Source organism: Staurois parvus, unplaced genomic scaffold (assembly GCF_062004578.1).
Source record: "Staurois parvus isolate SC_StPar_1 unplaced genomic scaffold, SC_StPar_1.0 ptg000253l, whole genome shotgun sequence".
In the NCBI taxonomy this organism is placed as follows: Eukaryota; Metazoa; Chordata; class Amphibia; order Anura; family Ranidae; genus Staurois; species Staurois parvus.
The window spans coordinates 792,882-820,395 of record NW_028318049.1 but is presented as its reverse complement, the minus strand read 5'-3'; the positions used below and the strand labels follow the sequence as shown (position 1 = coordinate 820,395).

The 27,514-nt window shown below is 44.5% G+C and overlaps 2 protein-coding genes and 2 non-coding genes across 4 annotated transcripts; 1 reads left to right on the top strand and 3 right to left on the bottom strand.

Annotated features, from left to right (window-relative positions):
• Positions 1–141: 141 nt before the first annotated feature.
• Positions 142–10,594, bottom strand: RPL27A (ribosomal protein L27a). The gene is made up of 5 exons (XM_089680918.1): positions 10,376–10,594; positions 4,815–4,878; positions 3,881–3,956; positions 2,750–2,924; positions 142–304 (listed from the first exon to the last, which is right to left on the bottom strand). Exons 1-5 carry the CDS (start codon positions 10,592–10,594, stop codon positions 176–178), a joined length of 663 nt encoding a protein of 220 aa, XP_089537044.1. The 3' UTR covers positions 142–175.
• On the bottom strand, positions 4,197–4,328 carry LOC149459602 (small nucleolar RNA SNORA3/SNORA45 family). The gene has a single exon (XR_016313255.1). It is a non-coding gene; the product is annotated as a small nucleolar RNA SNORA3/SNORA45 family (small nucleolar RNA).
• LOC149459601 (small nucleolar RNA SNORA3/SNORA45 family) lies at positions 4,960–5,091 on the bottom strand. Its single transcript, XR_016313256.1, has one exon. It is a non-coding gene; the product is annotated as a small nucleolar RNA SNORA3/SNORA45 family (small nucleolar RNA).
• LOC149459599 (uncharacterized) lies at positions 10,496–21,809 on the top strand. The gene is made up of 3 exons (XM_089680911.1): positions 10,496–10,616; positions 15,757–15,851; positions 18,651–21,809. The coding sequence occupies exons 2-3, from the start codon at positions 15,784–15,786 to the stop codon at positions 20,173–20,175; spliced, it is 1,593 nt and encodes a 530-aa protein (XP_089537037.1). The 5' UTR covers positions 10,496–10,616; positions 15,757–15,783; the 3' UTR covers positions 20,176–21,809.
• The last annotated feature ends 5,705 nt before the right edge of the window (positions 21,810–27,514 follow it).

Sequence of the window (27,514 nt, the reverse complement as noted above, 5' to 3'; positions counted from 1 at the left end):
TCAAACCTTCTTAAAACACTAGATTTATACAGTCCTCCCTTTTCTGAAAAGTATACTGTGCCCAGAAGCAGTTGTGAAAACTTTTGTATTTTGATGTGCAACAGTTACTCTGAAACAGGAAGCGATAACAGAACACAAATGTACACAATGGAAGTTTAATTGGTTCAAACAGCTGTTATGCTACCAGCACACAAGCACCACCGACACCTTTAATCTTCTCCTCGGCACGTCGGCTGAAGAACTTGGCTTTTACAATGACTGGCTGCTTGGGGAGCTTCCCTTTGCCGAGCACCTTGAAATAACCCTGCCAAAAGAGCAAAAGGGTAAAGAGTCACCTGGGTCCTGCTAGCAAAGAAAAAAATAATATTTGTCAAAGCCAAATAAACGTGAATGCATATTTTATAATCTGCAGAACAGCCCTGGACAAAAAACAAAAAAAAACCTAGTATGTAAGCTGTGACATCAGTCACGCCCAAGTTCCAGTGTCCAGCAGGACCCGGAGCGGCCAAGGTGCATTTCAGCAAGGCTTCTGTATGGACAACCATGGCCACCTCTTCCTTGTCCTGAGGAGTCCTGGAGGGTAAGGCAGCAGGGAAAACAAAACTAGCAGCTCCACAAAGAGTGAGGTAGGTGAAGAGATGTGATTGAAATGATATCCAGTGAGGAACAGACGCTCCCCTCCCCCCACAGGTTCCAGGAAAGGCATCTCCTTTGGATAGAAGTCAGAGGCAACACTATTTAAAAAGTTGTATTAAACCCAAAATCAAACCCAAAAATTTTTAGATGCAGCGGCTGCATTCATTTTTTCTCTTTCCTATAGTTTCGCCAGCAATCTGGCTAGCAGTTTACTTTTCAAAAGAACAAGCTGTCTTGCAGATATGGCAGAGGGTTGAAACAAAATTTACCATGGACAGGGCTGCTTACAATGATCAGCTTTTAACGATTTAAAATGTTTACCCCAAAAGAAAGACTGTAGCTGTAACTGCTTATAAAGGGTTATCTAGAGCAGCCTTTCTCAACCAGGGTGTCCAGGTACCCTGGAGTGGCTTGAGGTTTCTTCAGAGGTGCCTTGGCAAATATTGTAGAGATTGCCCAAAACATGTATACAATCCAGTGGGTGGGACAAAGCCTGCCGTTTAGTTACACAAAGCCACAGGTTTTCATTGTGCACCATTATGACCTTCTAGCTGCCGGCATCCTGACAACCAATGACATGATCAGTTGAAAAGGAGGATGTCAGCTGCCTACACAGCATCCTAGTTTGACCCTCCCCTGCCCTTCTCCATCAGTGCTGGGGTACATTAGCACAGTGATGAATACTGAGGGAGAGGAGAAACACTGGAATACTAGTCGGTACCAGTGTGCAAAAATGTATTTGCTTTGGAAGAATAAATCACCTCTAATTTTGGGTGTCCTACATGTGTGGATATTGCTGAGTTATAGAAAACGATTAGAATAGTTTTTCACATTTTATAATGGGGTGCCTTGGGACTGTCCACAATTTTAAAGGGTGCCTTGACTGAAAAAAGGTTGAGAAACACTGATCTAGAGTTTAGCTTCAATTTGTTAGTGTATTGAATTTTGCTAGTCCAATACTCTCCTCTCCCCAGAATGAGAATGCTGCTGTGCCCCTTGTGGGTGCACTCTAACACAGGAGGTGTTACTGGACAGATCAGCAGGTGAGAAAAAAAAAAAAGTGAAAAAAAAAAACCTGAAAAGAAAATGACTGCAGCCACATCTAAGAATTGGTAAACCAATATATCACCGCTTTAACATTTGACCTGGCGATACATTTCCTGTCCTGGTGGGAGGAGCCTGTTTTATATGCAGTCCTGGAAGGAAACTAGAGAAAAATGGAGATCATGACCTCATCACCTCTACCAAAGAATGCTTTGCATTTATTGAGAATGTAAAGTGTTCTTTGAATGGTGCCCACGCCGAATGAGCAACCCTACTCAAGAAGCAGGACAGCCACTCTATTGTCTACTACAGGGATTTTCAGTTTCCACAGGGATTGGCCAGGTATGGAACATGCATATTTACATTTATCCAAACTAGATTAGTGTAATGATGCAAAAATAGCCTGCAATACAGCTTTAACTCACAAGACCAGAGAGTACATCCATTTAGTAGAGTAAGGTCACCCAGTGATTGTAGGTTACTATGCATTGTTCTCACTGGAAACTACTCTGTACACTAACTATAAAATGACTTATTTATGTACATCTTATGTGCAGTTGAAGCTAATGACAATAAAGCTCTGTACACATGTTGAGAATATCGACAAATGTTCGTCTTTTTCTGCATTCTAGTCTAATACCAAACATTAAGAGGTTAATAAAGTCACGAAAATCCTTGTAATACAATTTCAGATGTGATATAATGTATTGTAATGTATGCTCTCATTTCTGAGCATGCGCAGTCTTGGTCACTCGATTTTTTTTATGGATGACTAATGTACGGATTACACAAAAATCAATTTGTTTGTTATTGTACAAGAAAACTTTTCGTGCTTGTCCATTGGGATAATTTTGCATGAACTGTCGTGATCAGCTCTCAAAAGCTGTATTTTTTGTGCGATTTTATCACTGCGTGTACCGGCTTTAGGAGTTTTTGTGCAGTTAAATTTGCCATTAAAATGACAAGTGGGGGTTTGATGCAGAAAACATTTGTCCTTACACAGAAGCATATAAATATTAGAGCTCTGTAGCCATCTCCCCACCATGTAGACAAGAAAACAAGCACTTACGGCGTGCACTGCGTCAATGACTGGTGCTGGTCCATCTGGGTTCTTAGCATGGTTCAGCCTGGTCTGTTCACTGACCAAGGTCCACAGTTTGTCCAAGTTAATTGTGGGACAATAATGTTGATTCTTCTTCAAGTGGTAATGCCTCATGCCGACCTTACCGAAGTAACCAGGGTGGCTGGAAAACAAGTTAACCATTACAGTTACTGAGATTCCACCGAAAAAGCTGAAAGATGCATTTGCCCGATATTGTTATTAACATGATTGTAGGCAACTCTTATTCCTTATCAAATTCACAGAAACTGCCAAATAAGAACAATTCGGATTATAAATAACTCAGGGTACATAACCCCATTCAACCACACTGCTCAGGAGTCAGAATGCCAAGTTTTGATTGGCCACATTTGTCCCCAGCATCAGGCACTTACTCGAGAGAAAAGTTCTGTCACTACTTGTGAAGGGAAGAGACATGTCAACCAGACTTGCGGGGGGGGGGGGGGGTTAAGGAAAAAAAAAAAAAAAACAACCTCCAATGATAAAGCATGTGCCATTACCCTGTGTAGTCTGCTAGACGGCACCAGTGCTGGTGACAACATATGTCATCATATGCTGGGTCACAGCAGGTGGACGGGAGAGACAAAGCTCTGCTTGAGCTACCCAATAGGAATGCCCACAAGGCAGACTTGGGCAGAGGAAAGACTTTCAGGCGGTAATTGAGGCACTTGCTACCCTACTGTGCTTGACATGTTTAAAAGGATAACTTCACCTTTGGGAAAATGTTACATGCTCTACCCGGTTTTAGGTAACATGTTCCCAATGCTACAGCCACCGCACGTTCACCAGCTGTGGAGCACCGGGGTAGTTCATTGATTCTTCCTGTCAGCATATCTGCTTTTTTTAACGTTTTATTAGAAATTCATAAGCAGGGGCGGACTAACCATTTGGAAACTCGGGCACTGCCTGAGGGCTCACGGACAGTAGGGGGCCCCATGAGATGCCCTTGGAACCTTTTTCAAGTTTGGGCAAGGACACGGGCCCCATGATCCCCTATTGCCCGGGGGCCCCATGAGTTGTCAGTCCGCCCCTGTTCACAAGTATATAAGGACATCATGAAAGAATAAAAATGTAACTCACTATTTATCAAAATTGATTCTGTGATGATGCAAACCACCGGCATTACCGCGACCACCAGGATGCTTTCTGTGTTTGCCTAGAAGGAAGAAAGTCAGTAAGATAAGTTTGGTACCAAACAAATCTCCAACTTGACCTAGCTATGTAGTGATGTAAAAACTTCCCCTCTGATAACTGAAATATGTTGCAATATGCTGCTGATACAAATTGTAACACTAGTGATGTTAGGGCAACATCTGTAGCAATTACAAGCAGAACTTCCTTTTCACACACATCACTTCTCCCCATACAGATCACTGCAGAAGAGCAGAGCAGTGGTTGATGTTGCTGTACCGGTGACTGGCTGAGCTACATGCAGAACCAACCAGTGAATAAAGATCAGCAATTGCTCTTCGAGAACTCTAGCACACCAAGGCCACTAGTAGTGCAGAGGTGTGACTCTAGTCTCGATAAATGAAATGTACAGTGTTGCATGACCGCGCAATTGTTAAAGTAATGCAGTGCCGTAAAGCAAAAAATGGCCTGGTCATGAAGGGGGGTAGAGTCCTGGGATATGTCATACTTTGGTGGTTCTGGACCATATAGCAGACCTCAGTAACAAAAAAAACAAACAAAAAAAAAATAGCTGTCCATTACAGGCTTTTTCCAGCCTGCACTAGAAAGATAACTACATTACTAGCTGTGGTGGGAAACCTTATCCTTTCCTCCGGCCATACAGTAAACACCAATTATACTCTAAAGGTGAAACAATCCATACCAAAGTGATTTCAGTTATGGGCAAACTGATGAGCCAAGCTTCCCCCTGGCATCCAGCATCTCTAATATCTTAGAGATAGGACATTCTATTGGAGAAACAGGCTATCAAAAAATTAGCAGGAAGGGAAGGATCTCCATGCAACTTAGGTGCATTGACTCTTAAATGTGAAATTCTACTTACCAACACGACCATGGCCGTGACTGACATGTCCACGGAGCTTCCTCGTCTTTCTTAACTTGGTAGGCTGTTCAAAAACAAAAATCACAATGATCAGCACAATTCTGATCCTCCGCTTCATGAATAAATCTGTAAAGTCTCCTGTATCAGATGTTGCTGTACCGGTGACTGGTTGAGCTACATGCAGAACCAACCAGTGAATAAAGATCAGCAATCACTCTCCGAGAACTCTAGCACACCAAGGCCACTAGGAGTGCAGAGGTGTGACTCTAGTCTCAGGTAATCCCAATAAGATGCAGGATAAGGCCTTGATGGAACACCCATCAGACCAACCTGATGTCCACAACATTTGCGGAGATCCAGACAACATATAGCCAATAAATATCACATTACAGGACACACATGCATGGAGGGGAAAACCCTAAACTTTTACTTTTCTGTAAAGTGGAGCAGTGTGAACTTGTTAGACTTCTATTGTGTCCCAACTGTAAAGATCATCACTATAAACTGTTTACACTCCAATTCTGGAAAGTTAGCTGCAGATTACTCCTTTCATTGCTAATAATGTATTATAGCCGGGGTGAAAACAGACTCCTGGCTTTACTTTCTACATTTTTCTCCCTACCACCAGCTTTGTCATAAAAGTTATTGGGTGGCTGTAAAGTTGGATCATGCCTAAATGTTGTGAAAAGGGGGCATAATCAGCCTGTCACCATTCACTGCAACGTATAACCCAATGACCAGTAAGGACTTTTATAGCACCTCCTAGTAATGTTTGGTACTTCAGTTTGTCAACATTTCACAGGTTAATGCTTGACATATTTGGCATCTATAAATTCAGTAACCACTTTATATTTTACCAAACTATTGAGTACCAGGTATCATATTCGGTGTTTATGCAAAGAAAACTGAGTTTTTTTAATTAAACACATTTTGTTACAAAAACAAAAATTAAACTACTACCATATTACTCTCCAGAGTCTCTGCTTTCAAAAATAGTTGGGGAATATTTAGGCCCCCCCCCCCCCCAAAAAAGGGCAGCATGATAAAAGTTTCAACACCACAAACCTTTAATGCACTTTTTTTGGCACTGCATTGTAATTTTTCTTACCATAGCAGACCAAAATACTTTGTTTTCTCTAACACGAGCTGTGACGACACTTTGCTGCATTTTTCTCCAGCATGTTAATGTGAATTGTGCATACTGGAAACAATGGATTCCTGCTGGTCACTGCACTGGGCAACAGTCCAATGTGGTGTGAATGGGCCCTGAACTGTGATAATAGACCTTTGATCTCACTACTAACATTAATAAGCAAGTTTACCAATGCCAAGCTCCTTCAGACTCCCAGGATAGCTGTCTGCACATTCCTCCGATACGTGCCGGCAGTTACGCTATCAGCCACAATGGCTGACGGTAGTTGTAGTCCATTCATTTACAAGAAACTACAAATGAATAATGCAGCTGTGTGGGCAGAGCCCAGCATTACCACACTGTTTTAAAATAGTGACAGCAGGTACAGGGAAAGGATCCACCCCTGCTATCACAGGCTGGGGGGAGGGGAATGGAGAAATATAGGGTGCACGCTGAACATGCGGATAGAACGTGTTCAGAAAGGTGAACTTAGCCCTTAAGAGCTCGTTCACACTTGGCTGTTTTACCAACGCTTGCCAAATGCCCCTATAGCATTTGGCAAGCGTTGGTCCGGCGTTTGCGCTCCGCAAACGCCACATGCGCGGTTTTAGCAGCGGTTGCTAGGACTTTGCCGAGCGTTAACGCCCCACAAATGCCTATAATGCAGTTTGAGTGGTGTTACCGCTCCGCAAACGCCCCGCAACCACACCGCTTGGCTGTTTTACCAACGCTTGCCAAATGCCCCTATAGCATTTGGCAAGCGTTGGTCCGGCGTTTGCGCTCCGCAAACGCCACATGCGCGGTTTTAGCAGCGGTTGCTAGGACTTTGCCGAGCGTTAACGCCCCACAAATGCCTATAATGCAGTTTGAGTGGTGTTACCGCTCCGCAAACGCCCCGCAACCACACCGCTGGCCGGGCGTTTGCAGAGCGGCACCATAGACAAGAATAGGAGGCTTCAACACCTCCTGACTCGACCAGAGGCGTCCGTTTTGCCGTGACGCAAACGCTCCCGTTAGAACAGCACCATGTGCTGTAATGTTCAGAATTGGCAGAGGCATTTGGGAAGCAGTAAAAACGCTTCCCAAACGCCTCTCTGCCGCCTGCACACAACGCTAGTGTGAACGTAGCCTAAGAGTTCACCTGTGCAGATCACTGGAGCCTTCACTCGCTCGCTCTGGGCGTTTCATGAAGCTGTGTTCACCTGCAGTTGAGATGTGACCAGTTTCTCTGCCCAGATAAAGGCGGCCATTAGTTCCTAATCAAAATTATTGCATTAAGTGCTTTTAAAGGTCAAGTCCACCTTTTACAACAAAAATCGTTAATGCACATATTTTTCAGAAAGAAATAAGTGCATTTTCGAACAAATCAGCCTAGAGCACTGTGCCCACAATCAGTGCAATGCCAGGTGGCTGCAGACTCTTCCTCCAGCTCTGTGCCTGTAACGAGGTAAAGCCTTTCAGTCAGAGCTGGAGGAGGTGTCAATTGAATAGTAGTGATTGTTGCCGGGAGTGTGCAAATCCAACAAGTCGACTGTCAGATAGCAGCGATCCACCAGCTGCCACACACCAAAGTGACTACAGGTCCCCCTATGCCAAAGAGCAGGCGGAGCCTGTGACCAATATGGCAGGTACCACAGGTAGAGGGAGGGAGATCAGCGAATGTCTCCCTTTTCTATTACTGTCCTAGAAGAAACATGTAAAACATCACTTTTGGGTCCTATTGTCACTTTCCTCAGCCAGTATAGTTGGGAAAGAAACAAATGGACTGCAATCTATACTGCATTAGTTTCACTGGAGGAAAGGCGAGTCATCAGGGATCTGTTAAACCTGATGTTACATTAAAGGAAACGTGACAAAAAAACAAACAAACAAAAAAAAAAAACCAGAGGACTTCATGCCCCCTACATGGAAAAAAAGTTTAGTAAATGAAAAAATGTTAGTGTAAAATAATTAACGTTACACCCAAGCAGCAGTTACAATATCACCCCCACACACTTAAACGTACGGATCTGGGGGTGCCTATGCACGACTACACATGCTGCATATGGCCGCACACACTGAATATCAAGAATTCTATGGCCGTTATGTGCAGGTAAATCTAAATTGACAATCTGTAGGGTCACCTATGGAAAGCGTCACCTATGGAAAATATAGGGCTAAGGATGCGCAATTTGGATTGCCTGACGGCTGGGAAATGCAGTTCCAGGTGCCAGCAGGCAGTTTGTCCCCCCCTACATTTATCCCCGCTGCCGCTTGATTACTTCCACAAGCTGTTAAAGTGCCCCCTCCCGCTAAATATCCTGGGCTCCGCTTGCCCATATACAGGACAGGCATAGTGGGCACAGCCAAGTAGAGGGGAGGGAGAAGAGAGGACTCTATCTAGTTCCTGACCCAGAAGCAATCTGTATGACGTCACTTCAGGGACCCTACTGTCAGAGTCCCCGGCCATCAACAAACTCCCCACCCCCAAACTTTTTGAACCCCTCCCACCACCACATATACGCACGTAGAAATGTATATGCACACATCAGGGCATCTATGCATGAAAATGATGACTGCAATACATGTTACATATGGCCTTTCACACCTGACTGAAAGCAATAATTCCATCAGCAAACCGCCTCTGTAACACCAAACTGATGACCTATAAGGGGGCTTATAAAGTGTCACCTTTATTAAATATAGGGTGCGGACGTGTCGCCATTTCACTGGCGCACGCAGATTTAAGGTTTGACATGTTGGGCATTTACCCGGTGCAACCTCATCTTTTATATTTTAAAAAATATGGGTAATTTGTGCTTTTGTGCCTTAAAATTAACTTTAGTTTTTTGTTTTAAGTAGATTGTCATGAGGGACAAGTAGATCCAGACCCTAATTTAGTCCTTCAGACAAGTAGTTTTTTAAAAAGAAATTTCCACACCCCTGTAGGGTACTAAATGATGTGGTGGTTTCACAGGCGTACACAACTTTAAGGCTCGACTAGGTGGGGACATATTTACTCAGCATAACCTCTTCGATTTCATACAAATCACTAAATATATTGTGTTGGTGATCCTTAAAATTGACCTTTAATGTATTTTTACAGAGATTTAGCATTTTCTAAACTGTTGTGCTAATGTCATGTGATACAAAAAAAAAAGGAACTTTCACCATTTTATTCTCTAAGGCAGGGGTGCCAAACTCCATTTCATCATGGGCTGTACCAGCATTATGGTTGCCCTCAAAGGGCCGGTTTTATGTGTAAGACTAGAGCACCCCACCCCCTATACATCAGATCCCCACCCTTCCTAACATCACCGTGCACCCCACCTTGGGGGGCAGAGCTGGGAATCAGAAAGTGCAGGGTCTGGAGGAGGACCAGAGGAGGAGTGGAGTTAGAGTCTGCTGAAACCAGAGAAGGTGGAGATGAGGGGGTGTTGCAGCTGCAATGAGAGGTGCAGGATCTGACAGACGAGTTCTGTCCTCTCTGCTGAGACAAGGTGGAGGCAGAGATGAGGGGGGTACCGTGACTGCAGGAGAGGTGCAGGATCTGGCAGAGGAGTTCTGTCCTCTCTGCTGAGGCAGAGATGAGGGGGGTACCGTGACTGCAGGAGAGGTGCAAGGGCCACATGAAATGGCCTGGATTCAGCCTGCGGGCCTTGTGTTTGACACCTGCGATCTAAGGTCTCTGCTTTCATAAAGTATATAATGATTAGGAGGGTTCAAAAGGATTTGTTAAACGTGTAAAACCAGCTCTGGTAGTAAAAGGGTTAAAGCCTGCCACTAAGGAGAGCTCCCTTTATTTCCTGTCCTGAAAACACAACAGGAAGTGAGCAGAAATCTGTGTCCCAGTGATGGAAATCCTCCCTTCCCTGTCTGCAATGTGACATTTCCCCTCTTTTCCTGGGCAGGAAATAACTCTACATTTATGGATCCACCATCACAATGGTCCCCAGGACACAGAGGATGAATCTCCCCATTGGGGACACAAAGTAATAAAAGCATTGAAGGGGCCAGCATCCATCCAGCACTAAACATGTCATCTCTATGGCAGATCTCCCCCCCTCCATCCATGTTGATCCCCATCCCCCACACACAGCACGCCGGGTCTGAGTGTTCTATGGCTCCGGTGTTCTATTCATCATACAGCTTCCTCAGAGCCCAGTCACACAGATGATGCAACCAGGCTTCCCCAGTAACCAAACAGAGGCCAGTCTGGTTGCTAGGGGTTACCTCTCAGCTCCTCACACACAGGCCCGGGGAGGGACATGTGTGTACGGCCGCTGACTGGGCACATGGCCGGTGTCCTGGCCGCCCAATCCTCCCCACACCCAGCCCCGTCCCTCTGTGAGTTCCTCCTGTACACCCCTGACCCTCTCCCGTCCTCCATCCAGCCCTCTGCGCCCATCTTCCCGCTCCTTCACTCCACGCTCCGCTCCCAGCTACCTACCATGGCGGCGGCTGCGAGAGAAAGAGGGAGATCCCGGAAGCTCTCGCGAGAACTTACAGCCAGCCCCTCCGAGTGCACTTCCGGCCCGTGACGTGTGAGAGACGAGATCTCGCGGGAGATTGCCCGAGCTGGGAAGAGGCGCGGAAGATCTCGCGAGAGGAGCGGGCCGCGGACACTAGGGCGAACGCGGTGAGGCTGGCGGCTCCGGGCGGCGGACATTTTGTGGAGGACACGTGATCTGGTAGAGTGGGTCGTTCAGTCTATAGTGACTTGGGGTCACTGCTCAGAGCTGGGGCCACCCTGTGCCCGTGTGTGTAGAATACACAGAGCTGAGAGGAGCCCCGCTGGCCACAAACCAAACACATAGGCCTGGGGGGAGCCCAGCACAGGGGATGCTGGATGGGCAACTCCACCCAAAGCATTCATTTACCAGCTTTGGGTGTATCTAGGGGTGACTGGAACCCTGTCAGACTCGTATTGCTGTCTGTGTCCCCTCTAGGGAGATTCCCCTTCTCTGTGTGCCCCGGTGACCACTCTCACTGAGACAGGAAGTGGTGGGAAGGCTGAAATGATACAGTTGTCACCTGAACAGGAGCAGAGGGGAATCCTTCCCATTCTGCTCACCGGGTAGGGAATTCCTCTCACTTCCTGTTGTGTCTCCAGGACAGAAAGTGAAAGAAAATCTCCCCAGCTGGACTCTACTGCAGAAAACATTCCCCAGTCCATCCAAACCTGAGAGCGGAGCGTTACATAGAAACTGAAACAATGTTCCCCTTCCTCCCATCCCCCAGAGCCGGTTGGGTGACTCTCTCCAATACTGTCATAGGGCTTGTTTACATATAGAGAGGGGGTAAAAACCCTGCAGCTGAGCCATGCTTTTACCCCCCTGTAGCTGGGAAGGCAGTAGCTGGGGGTGTACGCATACCATCACAGGTATAGGATCTTGGCAGGCACTGCCACTTGCCAGATGTGACCCATTCAAGTGAAAGGGGCTGCCCTGCAACCGCACACAACACACATACAACACACATGGGTGTGGCACGGCAGTCCAGCATTTAGGGGTTAAAACAGGTGGTGAAGAGGTGCATCAAAGGCACTCTGAAGAGCGATCCAAACACAGATTCTTTAGAGAGCAAACCCGGTGTATAATGAGCCCTTGAAGGCATAGTTCACATCTATGCCGGTTGCGGTGGATGCGTTGTTTGGCTGCATTTTGCATCTTTGAACGTGCATTTTTTATGCATTTTGTGGCATTTTTTAGCTGATTGGAAAACATGACAGTTCTGTTCATCTAATGCAACTTTGATGCGACCAAACGCTCTCTGGCACCCAAGTAGAATCAGAGTCGCACTGCATGACAGAACTGTTATTCTTTCCTATTAGCCAAAAACAATGTGACTTTGGAGACCTAAATGTTCCGGCACTACTTTGATGCGACTTGAGTGCCAGAGAATGTAAAGTCGCATCAAAGTCACACTACATGAATTAGCTAAAAAAAAACAAAAACAGAAACAAATGTTTTAGGTGCTGGTCCATTGACATCTGTTATATGCAAAATGTAATCTGTTGCGGGAAAAAAAGTCTGACAGTTTCCAAAAACCGCACCGGCTCAAAATGCACAGAGGTGAACTACGTCCATAGGGAATCATGGTAAACAGACTGTAGTGCGTTTCTGCAAACTGGAAAACGCCCTGAAATCTGCATAAGTGAGAACCTAGGGCAGTGATGGCGAACCTTTGTGAGCCCGAGTGCCCAAACTGCAACACAAAACCAACTTTTTTATTTCAAAGTGCCAACACTGGAATTAATCACTTGCCTACCGGGCACTTCTACCCCCTTCCTGCCCAGGACAATTTTCAGCTCTCAGTGCTGTTGCACTTAACAATGACAATTGTGCGGTCATGCAACACTGTAACCATATGCAATTTTTATCATTTTTTCACACAAATAGAGCTTTTTTTGGTGGTATTTAATCACCACTGAGTGTTTTATTTTTTGCACTATAAATGAAAAAAGAGCAAAAAATTAAAAACATAAAAGGTTTCCTTTGCTTCTATTCTAAAATTTTGCAAACAGGTAATATTTCTTCTTTGATGTGCATTGGTGAGGCTGCACTGATAGGCAGCACCTATGGGCATTGATGAGGTGGCACAGATAGGTAGCACTGATGAGGCGGCACTGGTGAGCATTGATGAGGAGGCACTGATGATGCACTGATATGCAGGAAATGAGGGGCACTGAAAAGCAGCACTGACTGATCGCACCAACTGGAGGCACTGACCGGCGGCACTGCTGGGCATCATTGATGGGTGGCACTGATGGGCAGCACTAATGAGGTGTCACAGATAGGCGGCACTGATTGGTGGCACTGATAGGCGACACTGATAATGGGTACTGATAGACGGCACTGATAGGTGGCACTGACTGACATCACTGCTGGGCACTGACTGGCGGCACTGCTGGGCACTGACTGGCACAACCGCTGGGCACTGACTGGTGGCACTGCTGGGCTGCACTGATGGGCACAGGTGGGTGGCACTGGTGGGCACAGGTGGGTAGCACTGGTGGGCACAGGTGGGTGGCACTACTGGGCACAGGTAGGTGGCACTTCTGGGCACAGTTGGGCGCACTGCTGGGCACAGGTGGGTGAATTGCTGGGCACAGGTGGGCGGAACTTGTGTGTGGCACTGCTGGGCACTGATCATCAGGGCACTGATGATCAGTGACCCTGATGATCGGTGCCGATCCCCGCTCTGACAACTGCCGGTTTTTGGCAGTACTTTCCTCACGATCTGACAGCGTGAGGAAAGTGCAGCCGAGAACCAGCATTTGCATTTCCCAGTGATCAGCGTGTCATTGGACACGGCTGATCACGTGGTAAAAGGCCGCTGTGATTGGCCTTTTACCACGTCACGTGATCAGCTGTGTCCGTAGGACACAGCGATCACGGGGAATGCCCGGTGCGCGTCCCCGTGGGTGCGCAGGAGAGCACGTTCTTCCTCTTCTTCCTGGCGTGCCCACTGAGATGGCTCTGCGTGCCAGCAATTCGCCATCAGTGACCTAGGGTAACCAAAATCCTCTGCAGATAAAAACAAACTGTGCGGCTCTGCCTAAAGATGAATACTATCCTTGTTATAGGTGTCAAGACATTTACATACCTCATGAGGCCTGACTGAAATACTGACAGCAATTGAATCACCCTATCCTGCCTTGTTGCTAGGACATTGCTAAGAGACTCCTAGCTATTACTTCTCACCCCCACCATCACAGGAGTGAGCTCTCACACTGAGCTCAGAGCTACTACATCAGGGGAGAGAGAACATGTGAAGGGTTTTAATTCAGAAAAGGAGCTCGCTCCTGTGATGGTGGGGCTGAGCAGTAACAGCTAGGAATCTCTTAGCAACGTCCTAGCAACAACAAAAAAAATAAACACTATATGATTGCCTGCTCCGTGAGGACGTCAAGTGACGAAACGCATAGGGTGGAGCCTTGGAGTGACGTCACCATGCCCAGTGAGCTGTCGGCGTCAGCTGACACCGAAGCGGACTTTTTTGAATTTGTGCTGTATACGATGTTCAAGCTAGTGTCGGCTTTGACACTACGGAATGTGAGTGTAATACATGGACTCTGTTTATGAATAAAGTTGCTATACAATTTTACATTATTAGTTTCCCTCTCTCTTCCATTATGAGTTTTATGTCCAGAAGATATTAATGTTCATTGAATCGCCTCCCTATTGCCGGCTATCAGTCCGCAGATCGTTGCTCCCAGAGAGAAAGCATGTGTGTTGGTTTATTGACCAGCATGTTGCTCTGGTGAGTTGATTTAATTCATCTGGTGGTGGATTTTTCCCGGTGTTTTGCGTTTGTTTCAAGTATTAACAGTTTGGAGCGCTGAAGTTTAAGTTTTACACCTTATTTTTCTTTATTATATCACACATTGGAATTTGACTGATTTATAAAAAGATTTTTTCACGTATATTTTTTTATACCCAAGGACGCTATTATTGGACACTTTTTTGATGTTTTTTATTGATTTTTTCAAATTTATATAATTTTTTTTATTATGACTGGATTATTTATTGGTTTGATGAAAAAAGTTTATATTTGCAAATAAGATGATATTTTGGTTTTTGATACACTTTTTTCACTTTTTGTGTATTTTTTTTTATTAGTATTTGATTCTTTTGGGATTATTGATCATTTGGTTAGAGCGCTACTTTTTTTTTTATTTCTGTCACTTTTTACCTTGTTTGAGGGTGAGGTTTTAGCTGCTTTTTCATTAAGATTTATTATATTTCTGGTTAATTAGTTTTTTTAGTGGCGCTATCCATACCCTTTACTATATGATTTGCAGGTGTGAAAGGGATGACATGTTTCCCTTTGAAAGCAGAAGTGATGTAACACTCGTTTTCTTCCGCTGTGTGATGAGACACCAAATAGGTGGAAAGCCTTACTTTTCTCATTCACTGCGTGCGCTGCTAGTAACATGGAGTCATGTCAGAGCTTACAGAGTTTCAGAGTTGGTGCCGCTTAGCTGGTGCCTCTGTGACCGAAGTTGCCAATTTATTTGCCGTGTCGCAAGGTGTAATATCATAGGCTAATGATGGCATATACAGTTTCTGGGAAAACGTCTTGATGCATAAGCGCGGTCAACATGGTCAGCTGACTGAATAGGAGAAAAGGATGTTGCGCAGGACTATGACCTGGAATAAGGAAACGACTGCTGCAAAAGTGACTGCAGAGCTCACTCTCAGTCTTCACAGGACTCAGTCTTCACAGGACTGAGACTGAGCTCTGCAGTCACTTTTGCAGCAGTTTTCTTATTCCAGAGCACAGTCCTTTTGTCTCATGCATCTAATGATTGGTAAGCTGCAATATATTGCATCTTTGGTTTTAATAAAGCTTTAACTGTTGCAGAAAACGATCGTGTCTCCTGGCCAGCCAGACAGGACTGTGCTGTGTGAGAAAGCTGTGTAAATCTCAGGACTGGGTAGAAAATGATTACCCTACCCCACTGTCCTTCTCCTGTCCTGATAGAAAACCCGCTGACAAAAGATCTAAGCTGGGCTCTACCCATATTACCACAGGACAGCCTTTATAACATAGAAAAGCCTTGAACTTTACTCCCGGGGAACTCTGAGCTACTGTTACAAAGCAACTTATACGGGCAAACAGTTTTACACTGACGGGAAGAATCAATGAACTACTAGAGCACTCAACAGTGTTGTGGTAGTTCATTGAGAAAAACAAGCTGACGGCCGCCAAACCATGTCTCTCCTGCATTAAAAATCCTGTCTGTCTGCCAATTTTAAATGCTTAGCCTAACGTTTCATTTTAATAAATATGTCATGTATAAAATGTCTCTTCTTTTCCTTTTAGTGGACCGGAATAATCCACAGAGGCAAAATGACTGTCTGCGCCATGTTCGGGTGCAAGAATCGCATGCACAAAGGCTGTGGGAAGCATTTCTTCAGGTAATCGGCTTGTCCTATCTCTTCCAGAGAATGCTCCTGCAGTCAATAATTGTATAGATTATTTAACCACTTGGAGCCTTTTAAAAACAGTAGTGGGAATCAGCAGGTCTCTGGGCTCCCATGGGTGTGCAAGATGTAACTGCCAGCTATTGGGGACCTCCTGCCTTCAGCACTAAAATCAGGAGCTTAAACTATAAATTCCTGGGCTTTCCATCTATGAACTGATCAATAGGCTCATGTTTAGCAGATCAATCTAAAAATGTAACAAAACTGGAGCAGCTGTGCATTGCAACCAATCGGCTTCTATCACCAGCTTGTCCGGTTAAGCTTTGAATATGAAAGATAAAAGCTGATTGGTTGCCATACACAGCCGCTTCGGATTTGGGCTCTTCCCCCTCAGTGGTTTGTTTATACTGGAAGGGATATGACATCACAAATTATGTCTTGGCACTTCCTGTCATTATGGAGACTTTGGCAGAGCTTTTGCAACTTTGTCCAGCTTGTGCTCACAGCAATAGATCTCTGCAGTCAGCAATAGATCTCTGCAGTCAGCAGGCAGGTAGTTTATTTCAAACTTTAGCCCTGCTGCAGGCAAGCAGCAGGGCTCACATGTCAGTTGGAAGCATTCAGGCGGCTTGTCCATCTGCGGGCTCGGCAATAGCTCACCGCCATCGGCTAGAGGGGAGGGAAGAGAACAGACTCGTCCGCTCCCCTCCCCTTCTTGTCCTGACCCAGAAGTGACGTTATGATGTAACTTCCGGGTCCCCGTTGAGAGATTTCTGGCCATGGAGGCCAGGCAAAAATGTAATGCAGTGCAATGTGCGAAAAAATTTAAAAGAAAAGGGTTTTTTTTTAATTGTAAAAAATGAAAGCTACACCCAAGCACAAAACATCCCCCACCCCCAACATTGAGCCCCCCACCCCCACATATACGCACGTACAAGCGTAAAAGCACACGCCGTGGTGCCTACGTATGAAAACAACGATTAGGGTACACGTTACATATCGCCGCGCACGCCAGAATGAGAACAATAATTGTAGCACCAGACCTCCTGCATAACACTAAACTGATGACCAATAAGGAGCTTTAAAAGTGTCGCCAGGAGAAAATATAGGGTACTGAAGTTCGTTGCCATTTCATGAGCGCACACAAATTTAAGGTTTGACATGCTGGATATCTGTTTACTCTCTGCAACCTCATCTTTTATATTTTACAAAAAATAGGGTAATTTATTGCTTTTTTTGTGCCCTAAAATTAACTTGCTTGTATATTTTACTAAAAGTTTGCGGTAATATCATGCGACATAAAAAATTGGGACTACCATTTTTTTTATTCTCTATGGTCTCTGCTTTCAAAAAATATATCCTATTTGTGGGCTTTATGTAATCTTCAGGCCTAAAATTATTTTCCAAACGTGTTCAAAAAACACAAAAATGGCTTTGTCAGCAAAAGGGATAAAGGATAAGCCGGACACTCCCCTTCGCTGAGGAGCAGCCAATCAGTGCTCATTACACTGCAAAGCCTCTCCCCTCCCTGCTAGTCCCCGGGTGCGGTGCTGGAGAGAGGCAGGAAGGAGGAGATAAAAAGTGCAATGTTAAAATATTACACGTTTAAGTCGTCATAAAACCCCTTTTGTTTTTAAAAGCCCCGGACATTCCTAAAATCACTTTTTTCAGGACAAGTAGATTGTCATGAGGGTCAAGTAGATTGGGACACCGATTTAGTCCCTGGACAAGTAGTTTTTTCAAAAATTTCCACACCCCTGGCTAAGAATTTATCCAAAATGTTTTCTCCTCTGAATGAGGAGTAAATATTTCCTGAAGTAAAACACCTACATTCACTTGGAGATTTACCATTCCACTATGTTACATAAAAGTCTAGTTAATGTGATTTCATTTTAATCAGCATACTTTGTTGATTGTTTTACTGTAAATATGAGGGTGCTGAATGAGGAACTCTGGTCATTTCTATCAAAATTAAAAGTCAGCAGCTGGAAATACTGTACCTGTTGACTTTTATTATATAGACACTTGCTAGCCCAGGGATTCAGCACTGTCATCATACGGGTTTCTTCACTGGTCTTTCTGGGTGGCTGCCATCTTGGATGTGGAAAGCTGTCTGTGACTTTTTACAGATGGCATCTGTGCATGTAAGAGATGCGCTGCGCATTCAAACCTGGTCCCGCAGCCTCCTGGGACCTGTGAAGTGTCCCAGGAGGTTACAGCAGCGGCCAAACTTCTGCTTTGCTTGCCTAGGAAAGCAGAGCGAAAGTGGGAGTGGGTACCTGTCAAAAATTCCCAGAAAAAAATAAATAATGGGGGGAGGTGGATAAGCAGAACTTCCCATTTTAGGTGAAGTTCTGTTTTTAATTATGGAATTTGTATGTTGGGAAAAATTGCAGTTTGCTTTTTTTTGTTTTGTTTTTTTTAACATTTTATTCTCTATGAAAAACAAGGAAATCAAAGTTCATATATTCAGATTTACTACCAATTTAAAGCTGTATCTGTTCAGATAAAAAAATAAATGTAGAATATGTAGACTACTAACTCTACAAGGTATAAAAACTCTTCAACAACTGAGACATCACTAAAACGAAAAAAAAAAAAAAATGATCCAGACGATTTAGGGAGAAACAGGGCCGTGGATTCAATGGGTTGAAGCTAAACTCCAGTCTTCTTAAAAAAAATTAATAAAAATCTAAATATCTTCTGTTTCTTCTTCTTACAAATCTTTAAAATTAGACCCCTTGTATTACTTTCATCATGGGTTTCCTTAAAAATGTTCTCATCACTCTGCAGGTTCCCCATGAAAGACCCGGAACGCCTCCTCAGGTGGATCGAGGCCGTGCAGCGGGATGACTGGAAACCATCAGTTCACAGCAAAGTCTGCAGTGACCACTTCACAGAGAATGATTACATGATCCGCCCTGGGGCGGCCTGCCCTTACCTGCGGACGGACGCAGTGCCTAAGCCTCTGTTTACGCAACGCAAGAAAAAGACCAAGAAGAGGAAATGCACAAAAAATTCTGCAAGTGGTGCCCCAGTATCTAATGAAACGGAAGGTGAGATGCAGGTGGAGGAGGATCAGAGCGAGAGCCAGATGATTGACCACCCGGTGGAAGATTTGGTAATGCAGGATGCGGCAGCACCAAGCGAGGAGACCCAGGAACCACCAAAACAAGATCACACTCCAGCAACAGAACCTCAGAGCAAGGAGAAGGAAGCCGAAAAACCAGACATGGCATCAGGGGCAGCTGAAATGGACAGCACGCAGGAGAAAGGGGCGGAGGTTCAAACACATGGAGGGGAATACACAGCAGAAACACAAAGCCAAGAGCAAATAGAAACCTGTGGACCTGCCATGGCAGAAGAAGCAGAGAAGCAGATCCTGGAAACAAAGGGTAAGCAACCACCAAGGCATGACAGAATGGCAGAGATTGACGACAACATCACTACACAAAATGAGAGGCAAGTGGCTCTAATATTAGCCGAACTGGAGGACACGCACTGCGAGATGCGTGCTGCGGAGGCCAGGGCCGCTAGAGAGGCCGCAAGCAACCATAACCAATGCTCTGATGAAAACATGTCTATAAATGAGGCCGCTAGCAGCAACAGCCAGTCCTCAAGTGACAATCCGGCAGATTATATCCCATTTGACCACGCATATACAACACTAACTATGAGCAACAAGGAGAACGACATTCCAGCGTCCAGCCCGGCCCCAGTCTTAGCCCCAGCCCTTGCCTCTGCCTCTGCCCCCACCCCCGTCCCCAACCCTATTGTGAACCCAAAAATTGTTAAACTACGGAAGAAAATCAAGACTTTACAGAAGCAGGTGCTGCGGCAGGGAGTGAAGATAAAGGGCCTAAAACAGACGCTGGTGGAATTACGACGGAACAACCTGTCCGAGAAGGACCCGGAGCGGGTGATATCAGAGCACTGCAGTGGACTGGCACTGGCCCTCTTTACGACCCAGCTGAAAAACCACAGGAAATACAGTGCTATGCAGTACTGCAACCTCCTGAAGGACTTTGCCTTAAGTTTGTACCAAACTTCCCCAAAGGCGTACAAGTTCTGCAGGCTGTTTCTGTCCCTGCCACACCCAGTGTCGCTGAGGCACTGGAAGACTTCACTTGAAACCAACCAGGGGGCGCTGCAGGAGGTGATAATGCAGGCAGAGGCAGAACAGGGCGAGGACCCGCAAGGCGAGGTGTCACAGGAGGATATCTTGGCTGGGGCATTGAAGGCCGTGGCATTGCAATCTGAGACTGGGAGAGAAGAGGAGCTGCAGAATGAAGCCCTGCCAGAGACACAAACGCAGTAACAGACTTTTATATTTGTGAACTCTCTGTTCTCATTTAAGAGCTTTATCAAGAAAGCCACCTGTCTCTGGTGACTAATTGCCAGCAAAGGGATCTCTAGAGCAGTGTTTCTCAACCTTTTTACACTCACGTCACCCTTTAAAATTAAGGACAGTCTTGAGGCACCCTTTAAAATTAAGGACAGTCTTGAGGCACCCTTTAAAATTAAGGACAGTCTTGCGGCACCCTTTAAAATTATGGACAGTCTTGAGGCACCCCATTCTAAAATGTGAACAGTTTTATATAAGGCAGCAACATCCATACATGTAGGGCACCCGACATTAGAGGTGATTTATTCTTCCAAAGCAAATACACTTTTTGGAGGGTCCAACTAGGATGCTGTGCAGGCAGCTGACATCCTCCTTCTCAACTGATGATGTCATTGGTTGTCAGGATGCCAGCAGCTAGAAGGTCATAATGGTTCACAATGAAAGCCTGTGGCTTTGTGTAACTAAAAGGCAGGCTTGCATACAAGTTTTGGGCAATATTTAGACATTTTGCCAAGGCACCCCAGGGTGCCTGGGCTCCCTGGTTGAGAAAGGCTGCTCTAGAGAGCACCCACCTGCCTATATGGCTCATCTGAACCTGATCCATAAAGAATTATTCAAGGTCGGCAGCCTTAAAAAAACAGAAGGTCCACTTCCCTGCCATCCCCTCACTGCCCAAACAAAATTAGCAATAGATATAAACCTTAAACATAAAGAAAACAAAAAGATTTAATATATTAACCTCAATCCCAGCTTCTGGGAGGCACAGGTGTTACTGTGCCTTACAGTGGTCTCCTGGGGTAGCTTTGCATTTGATATGCAAGAATTCTTCCCAGCCCGTTGCAGGAGTGCATTCTCCTGGTCTCTCCAGTGGCTGGGAGGCAGCAGTGAGGGGCATTGATGTCACTTGCTCTCCCAGGAAACCGGCACCAAGGGGAGTAGAGTTTTATCTTATTTCTTGGGAAATCTTTATTGTTGAAGTTTTATTTACATCTTATTTGTTTGGGTGGCCAGGGGTTGGAAGGGGAGCAGACATTGCATTTGCATGGAAGGTCCACTTTCAGTGACACACAGTCCTCAGCAAAGGGAAACTGTAGTCTTTTTAAAGTTTCTTAAATCCGCTGTAAGTATATGAAGCTGATCAGCAGAATATGCATACCTTTTATCAATGTATATTAATGCTTTTACTGCTCAGTGTACAGATTGTAATAATATGTGTACCTGGGAGCAGTACATCATTACATGGGCAGGCTCTTCTTCCTGCCTAATAGTGCGGCACAATGGTTGGGCTGGATGTTTCTCTCAGTGCAAGTCTACAACCCACATGGAAGAAAAATATATTTTAAAAATATTCTTCCCATATATATACACTTTATGTTGAAATGCATTCTTATTACAAAATATATGAAAAATATTTTTAAAAATATACTGTATGTCTTTAAAAATACATTTAATCTACATTTGTGAAATGCATTTACAAATATATGTAAAAATATATGTTAAAATAATTATTTTATAGGTTAAAAGAAATCTGAAGAATATATTTAAAAAATATAGATTTTAAAAAATATTTTTCATATATTTTGTAATATATAAAAAATGCATTTCAACATGCAGTATACATATTTATCAACATTCAGCGTGTGTGTGTGTGTATATATATAAATATATATATATTATATATACATATAAATATATATATATACACTGCATGTTGAAATGTGTTTTTTATATATTACAAAATATATGAAAAATATTTCAAAGAAAAATATATTTTAAATATATTCTACTGATTTTTTTAACATCTAAAAAAAGTCATTTTAACATATATTTTTACATATATTTGTAAAAATGCATTCCAAAAATGTAGATTAAATGTATTTTTAAAGACCTACAGTATATGTTTAAAAAATATTTTTCATATATTTTGTAATAAAAAGTGTGTGTGTGTCTGTCTGTCTGTCTGTCTGTCAAATTAAATATGGCCAAAATTTTAGTATTTCAAATATATGTCAATATATTTGGGAAGAGTATATTAAAAATATATTTCAATTATATTTTTCTTCCATGTGTCAGCCAGCGGCGGTTCCAGGGGAAGGAAAAAGCACTCGACAACCACTGGAAATGCCTAGGAACGGTGACATCACCCATAGACTCCCATGTCCTAGACATTGTGGTGCTCCCTTCTCTTCCCCTGCCCCCGCCTTGACTTGACACAGCATAGCTGGTTTACGTGACCGGACCGGAGCAGGCTGAAAATAGAAAAATATTTAATTTTTTGTTTTGTTAGTATAGGTGTTAGGAGTGGGGAGGTAGCATTTTTTATGACTAGTTAGGTTTAGGCTGTAATTCTACTTTAAAGGGCACGAGTTCATAGATTGTTGGCTTATACTGCTGCCTACAGGAGGATTTGGACACCAGCGAAAAAACCCAGTTCCAGCCCATTATAATAACCCCTCCTACTCCCAGCATCCCGTAGTTTTTTCAGCCGATGACCAGGTGGATGTCCAGGCCTCTTCTGCTGCCAGCTTGGAGTGCAAGGCCTTCAGACATCCCCCAATTTTGTTGTTTTGTTATGTGGGCCTGTTAGTGTTTGTTTGCTGTTGCCCACCCCTTAGTAGGACTGCCATTGGACTTCCCAACAGTCGCTGAATGAATGAGAAAGAAAATTGGATTTTTGTACCTATTATAAAACCTGTTTCTCGTAGTTCATTAACGTATGAAGTTCATGCCTCTCTATGTGTCTGATAGCAATAATAGCCAAAAGCAAAAATTACTTTCCAGTAAACTTTATAATATTAATAATAGACAAGTCTTTTTTTTGTTTGTTTTTCTTTTTGTTTTTTTATTCAAACAGAACTTTAAATGAAAAAACTGTTCCCCCCATCCACACACTCAATGTGGAGGGGGAATGCTCCCACTGAGACCTCCCTGCCGTCAGAAAACACTGTTCAGCACTGCTGGCTGTAGCCTGTGGCACTGATCGAGCGGAGAAAATCTGACCGGGTGATTGTATAGTCAATCAGTAGATGTCCTGCCCATATGCGGACCCTAGTGAACCAGCTGAATTTCAATCTATGTATGGCCAGCTTTATACTTTGGTTGGGGGCAGTAAAACCCATATGCTCCTTATTTGGTTGACAGCGGTGGGGTTGTTCATGTGCCGCAGACACAATGCTTTGCTTAGCAGCTGCAACAGGAGTTATTCTGCTCTGTGAATTCAAGTGAATGTTGCTGCGCTCGAACCGTCCATTAACCATGCACAACGCAAGTGGTTGTGGCATGGTAATCTGGCATTTGGGGGGGGGGGGGGGTAAAACAGGCGCTGAGGAGGAGATGATACAACACCTCACCACCTGTCAGATGATCTTTGAAGAGCCATCTGAACGCAGAACGTGTAAATCAAGTTTAAATAAGGACTATAGGAAAATGTTTGCATTCAACTTCCATAGAAGAGTTAAGGGCTGTTTGCAGTTGAGCCCCTCAGCCATAGAATGTTGCCGCTATATAGGAAGGCACTTCCATTAAGGGTCCATTCACAGGGCTGATTAGAACTCCCTGTGACTTCCAGCGGCAAAAATAAAATATTTTTTAAAATCTATATTTTTTAAATATATTCTTCATATTTCGTTATAAATGTAGGCCAAAATGTATTCTGCTACATGTTTTTTGCTAAAAAAAAAAAAATTCCCAATACATGTAAATTAATTGGTTTACATGAAAATTATAGCATCTGCTAATGGCGGTATAAATACTGGAATTTTATTTTTTTTATACTAGCAATGGCGCGTCGATCAGCGACCTATAGCGAGACTGTGGTGAGACTGAGAGGGTGGGAGGTGACTAACTGCCACTGACATGACAATTACACTGATACAGTGATCAGTACTAATATAAATCACACTGTATTAGGACACTGGGCAGGAAGGGGTTAACATCTGGGGCGATCAAAGGGTTAACTGTGTGCTGTTTTACATGATGTGCTGTGTTTGTTTTACTACAGAGACATGCTGCTGTGTATTTCTCTGCTGTGCAGAGAAATACACAGCAGCATGTCCTTTCTGGCAAAAGAGAAACCTGTGTTGTTTACACACAGATCTCTCCCCTGTCAGCTTTCCCCGACGATCGCCGGATGCCGGCGGGGAACCTCCGTCCGGGACCCGGTGATTGACATCCCTAGCTGCCAATGGAAATGCAAATGCAATTTTGCGCAGCCCTGCCACCCTGTAGCAGTAGTTCTACTACAGGGCGACGCAAAATTGGTTAAAGGCTTCAACAAAGTTGCTCAAACATTGACAAAAGCTTACAAATTCTCTGCACACACTGCTCATATATGATGTGAAGCCTTTGTGTACAGGGCTGGTAGGGAACACGGGTATGTATGCAGGCAGTTGTGATGTGGACACCATCTATAGGCCTGGGCAACAACCAAGCCAATTCTGTGGCTGGAGATTCGAAAATAATCATTGTGTGCACTTAGCTCATATGTTGTATATTTGTTTATCAAGTTGTGGATAATGTGTGTAAATAGATGTGCATTGTTTGGCTTGCTTCTTGCCATGATACAAATGTATTCCAGCCGTAAATAAAATGTATGTGTTTAGTTTGCTGTATATTGTGTTTATGTTCTTGTGGCTAAAGTGTGCCCTGTTAACAGATATCTAAGTTGGCCATAGGCATGGAGATGGAAGTCAAACATGCTGCTATATCCTTGCTGCTGAACGATCATTTGGTCCAGTTTACACCTATGCGTCTTTTGGTGCTTTTTGCAGAAACACACTCCAGTCCATTTAACATGATCTCCTATGGCACACGTTCACATCTATGCTTTTTTTTTTCAGCCGCTGCAGTTTTGGAAAGGGTCAGGGACTTTTTTAAGCACAAGACAGTACATTTTTAGTTCAATAGACTTCAATGGAGACATTGCAGAAAAGAATGTAGTGTGTTTTTTACTCTGCCCAACAACAAATACCCCCTAAAAAATGAAGAACACGTCAAAAATGCATGTACAAATATGCAAAACACATGGCAAAAAGTGCTGTGAGTGGAGTTCAGGATCATAAGGGAACTTCTTAATCAAATCCTATCTACCTGTGGGTCCACCTACATCGTGGGTGTTTTCACATAGAGGGAGACCAGAGAACATCTGTTCCCTGATCTCCACTAGCTAGTAAGAACCGGGAAGCAGGTTCTCACTAGCCGTTTGCAGTCCATTCGCTTCTGTGGAAAGCCGGTGAGACATCACACGTCTTTGATCCCTGATGCCTCATTAAAGAGAACCTGTCATTACAGTATGCTGTTGGCCCCCTATGTGACAGCAATAAAGTTATGTGAAAACAAAAGTGTTAAGGAACATTACCACCGCCCCACCTTATGATCCACCTCCACACAAAAACGCACACGTTTGGGGCACATATGTGCAAAAACGTGTTGCATATCGCCACGGGACATCATTCATGGTAAAAGTGGAGCTTAAAGCGGAACTCCACTATCTGTCAGCATTGACTATTTTGAATCCTTATACTGCTAGCATTAGGAAATAGAAAAGTATATCATATTTACTTGTGTTAGACTTCGTTTTTTATTTATTTCTTTAGTCACTTCCTAGTTTCTATGCCTAGGCATATGATGTCATACATCCCAGAAGCCTTCAGGAGGGGAGGAGGGGTTTTCTTAACTAAGCACACCCTCTTGTCTGTATGCCTAAGCTAAGGGCAACTGGATTCCAGGAAGTAATTCTTACATGAATCATCTGCACTTACTCAAGATGGCCATGGACAGAAATGCCAGTGGATGTTTTTCTAGGTGATATAACAGCAAAATAAAGCATGAAGACATGGATGGATGGGGCAGTTTGCTTTGAATATTAAAAGAGAAGTGAGTGGGTTTTTTTTGCCCAGTTGCACTTGCCTAAGTGGATGCAGCAACAGACTGATGCGGCATCTGTCCCCCGCCGGCTCTAGAGTGAGAACTCAGCGATCACACGACCGTTGATTGCTGCGTTCTCACAGCCACTCTGAGCAGAGGGCAGTGACTGTCATTCGCCGCTGTCTGCTCTGCCCCGCACTCACTGGAGCTGTGCAGGGAGAAGGATCGGATTGCTTAGAGGCTGAGCCAGGTGCCAATCCAAACTCTAGGGTGGATCCTGACTTTAACCACCTCCCGCCCGCCATATAAGGAAATGATGGGCGCAAGGCGGTTCTCTTGTTCTGGGAGGACGTCATATGATGTCCTCCCACTCTAACCGCGCATGCATGGCTCCGGGGGTGTGCAGCGCGGCAATCAGTGGTGCGCTGTGGCCCTCGGACACAGCGGATCACCAATCAATGGAAAGAGCCGAAAATGTCGGCTCGGGCATGTGATCAGCTGTGTCCAATCACAGCTGATCGTATGTAAATAGGGAAATGCCGGCTATCGGCATTTCTCTCCTCACGAGCTGTCACGCTGACAGCTCATGAGGAGAGCCGGTAATCTGCATTCCTCAGAGGGGACATCTACACTGATTATCAGGGCACTGATGATCAGTGTAGCCCCAGCAGTGCCACCTGTCAGTGCTCATCAATGCCACCTGCCAGTGCTCATCAGTGCCATATCAATGCCTACCAGTGCACATCAATGCCACATATCAGTGCCCATCTGAGCTGCCTTTCAGTGTCACTTATCAATGCCAGTCAGTGCCACCTGTCAGTGCCGCCTAACAGTGCCATATATAAGTGCTGCCTGTCAATGCCCATCAGTACCCATCAGTGTAGCCTATCAGTGCCCATCACTGCAGCCTCATTAGCGCACATCAGTGAAGGAGAACGGGTCACAGGAGTGGTCCACAGAAGTACAGCCAAAAGAGCTTTGGCTGTACTTCTCCTATAAAAATTAATTAAAGGGCACTTTTGGTTTGTGGTGCTTAGATACATTGCAGTTCTGCTTTAAGTTTAGAATTAAAGATGGGCAAACAGGCAGGAATTTTAAAGCAAGAAGACATGCTTTGTCTCTTCTGCATTACTGGTGTGAATGTCTCTGACCAATCAGAAGCAGACTTCATGAGGGCGGCCTGATAGCCCGACATCCTCTAGTGGGCCCTGTGCTCACTGCCCGGCACCATAGAGCTCAATTGGCATTTGTCATTGAACACCAGAATTGGCAGGTCCCCCACTGGCACCCTGTGCTTTTCACAGATGAGAGCAGGTTCACCCTGAGTACATGTGACAGACATGAAAGGGTCTGGAGAAGCCGTGGAGAGCGTTCTGCTGCGTGTAACATCATTCAGCATGACCGATTTGGTGGTGGGTCAGGGATGGTCTGGGGAGGCATATCCATG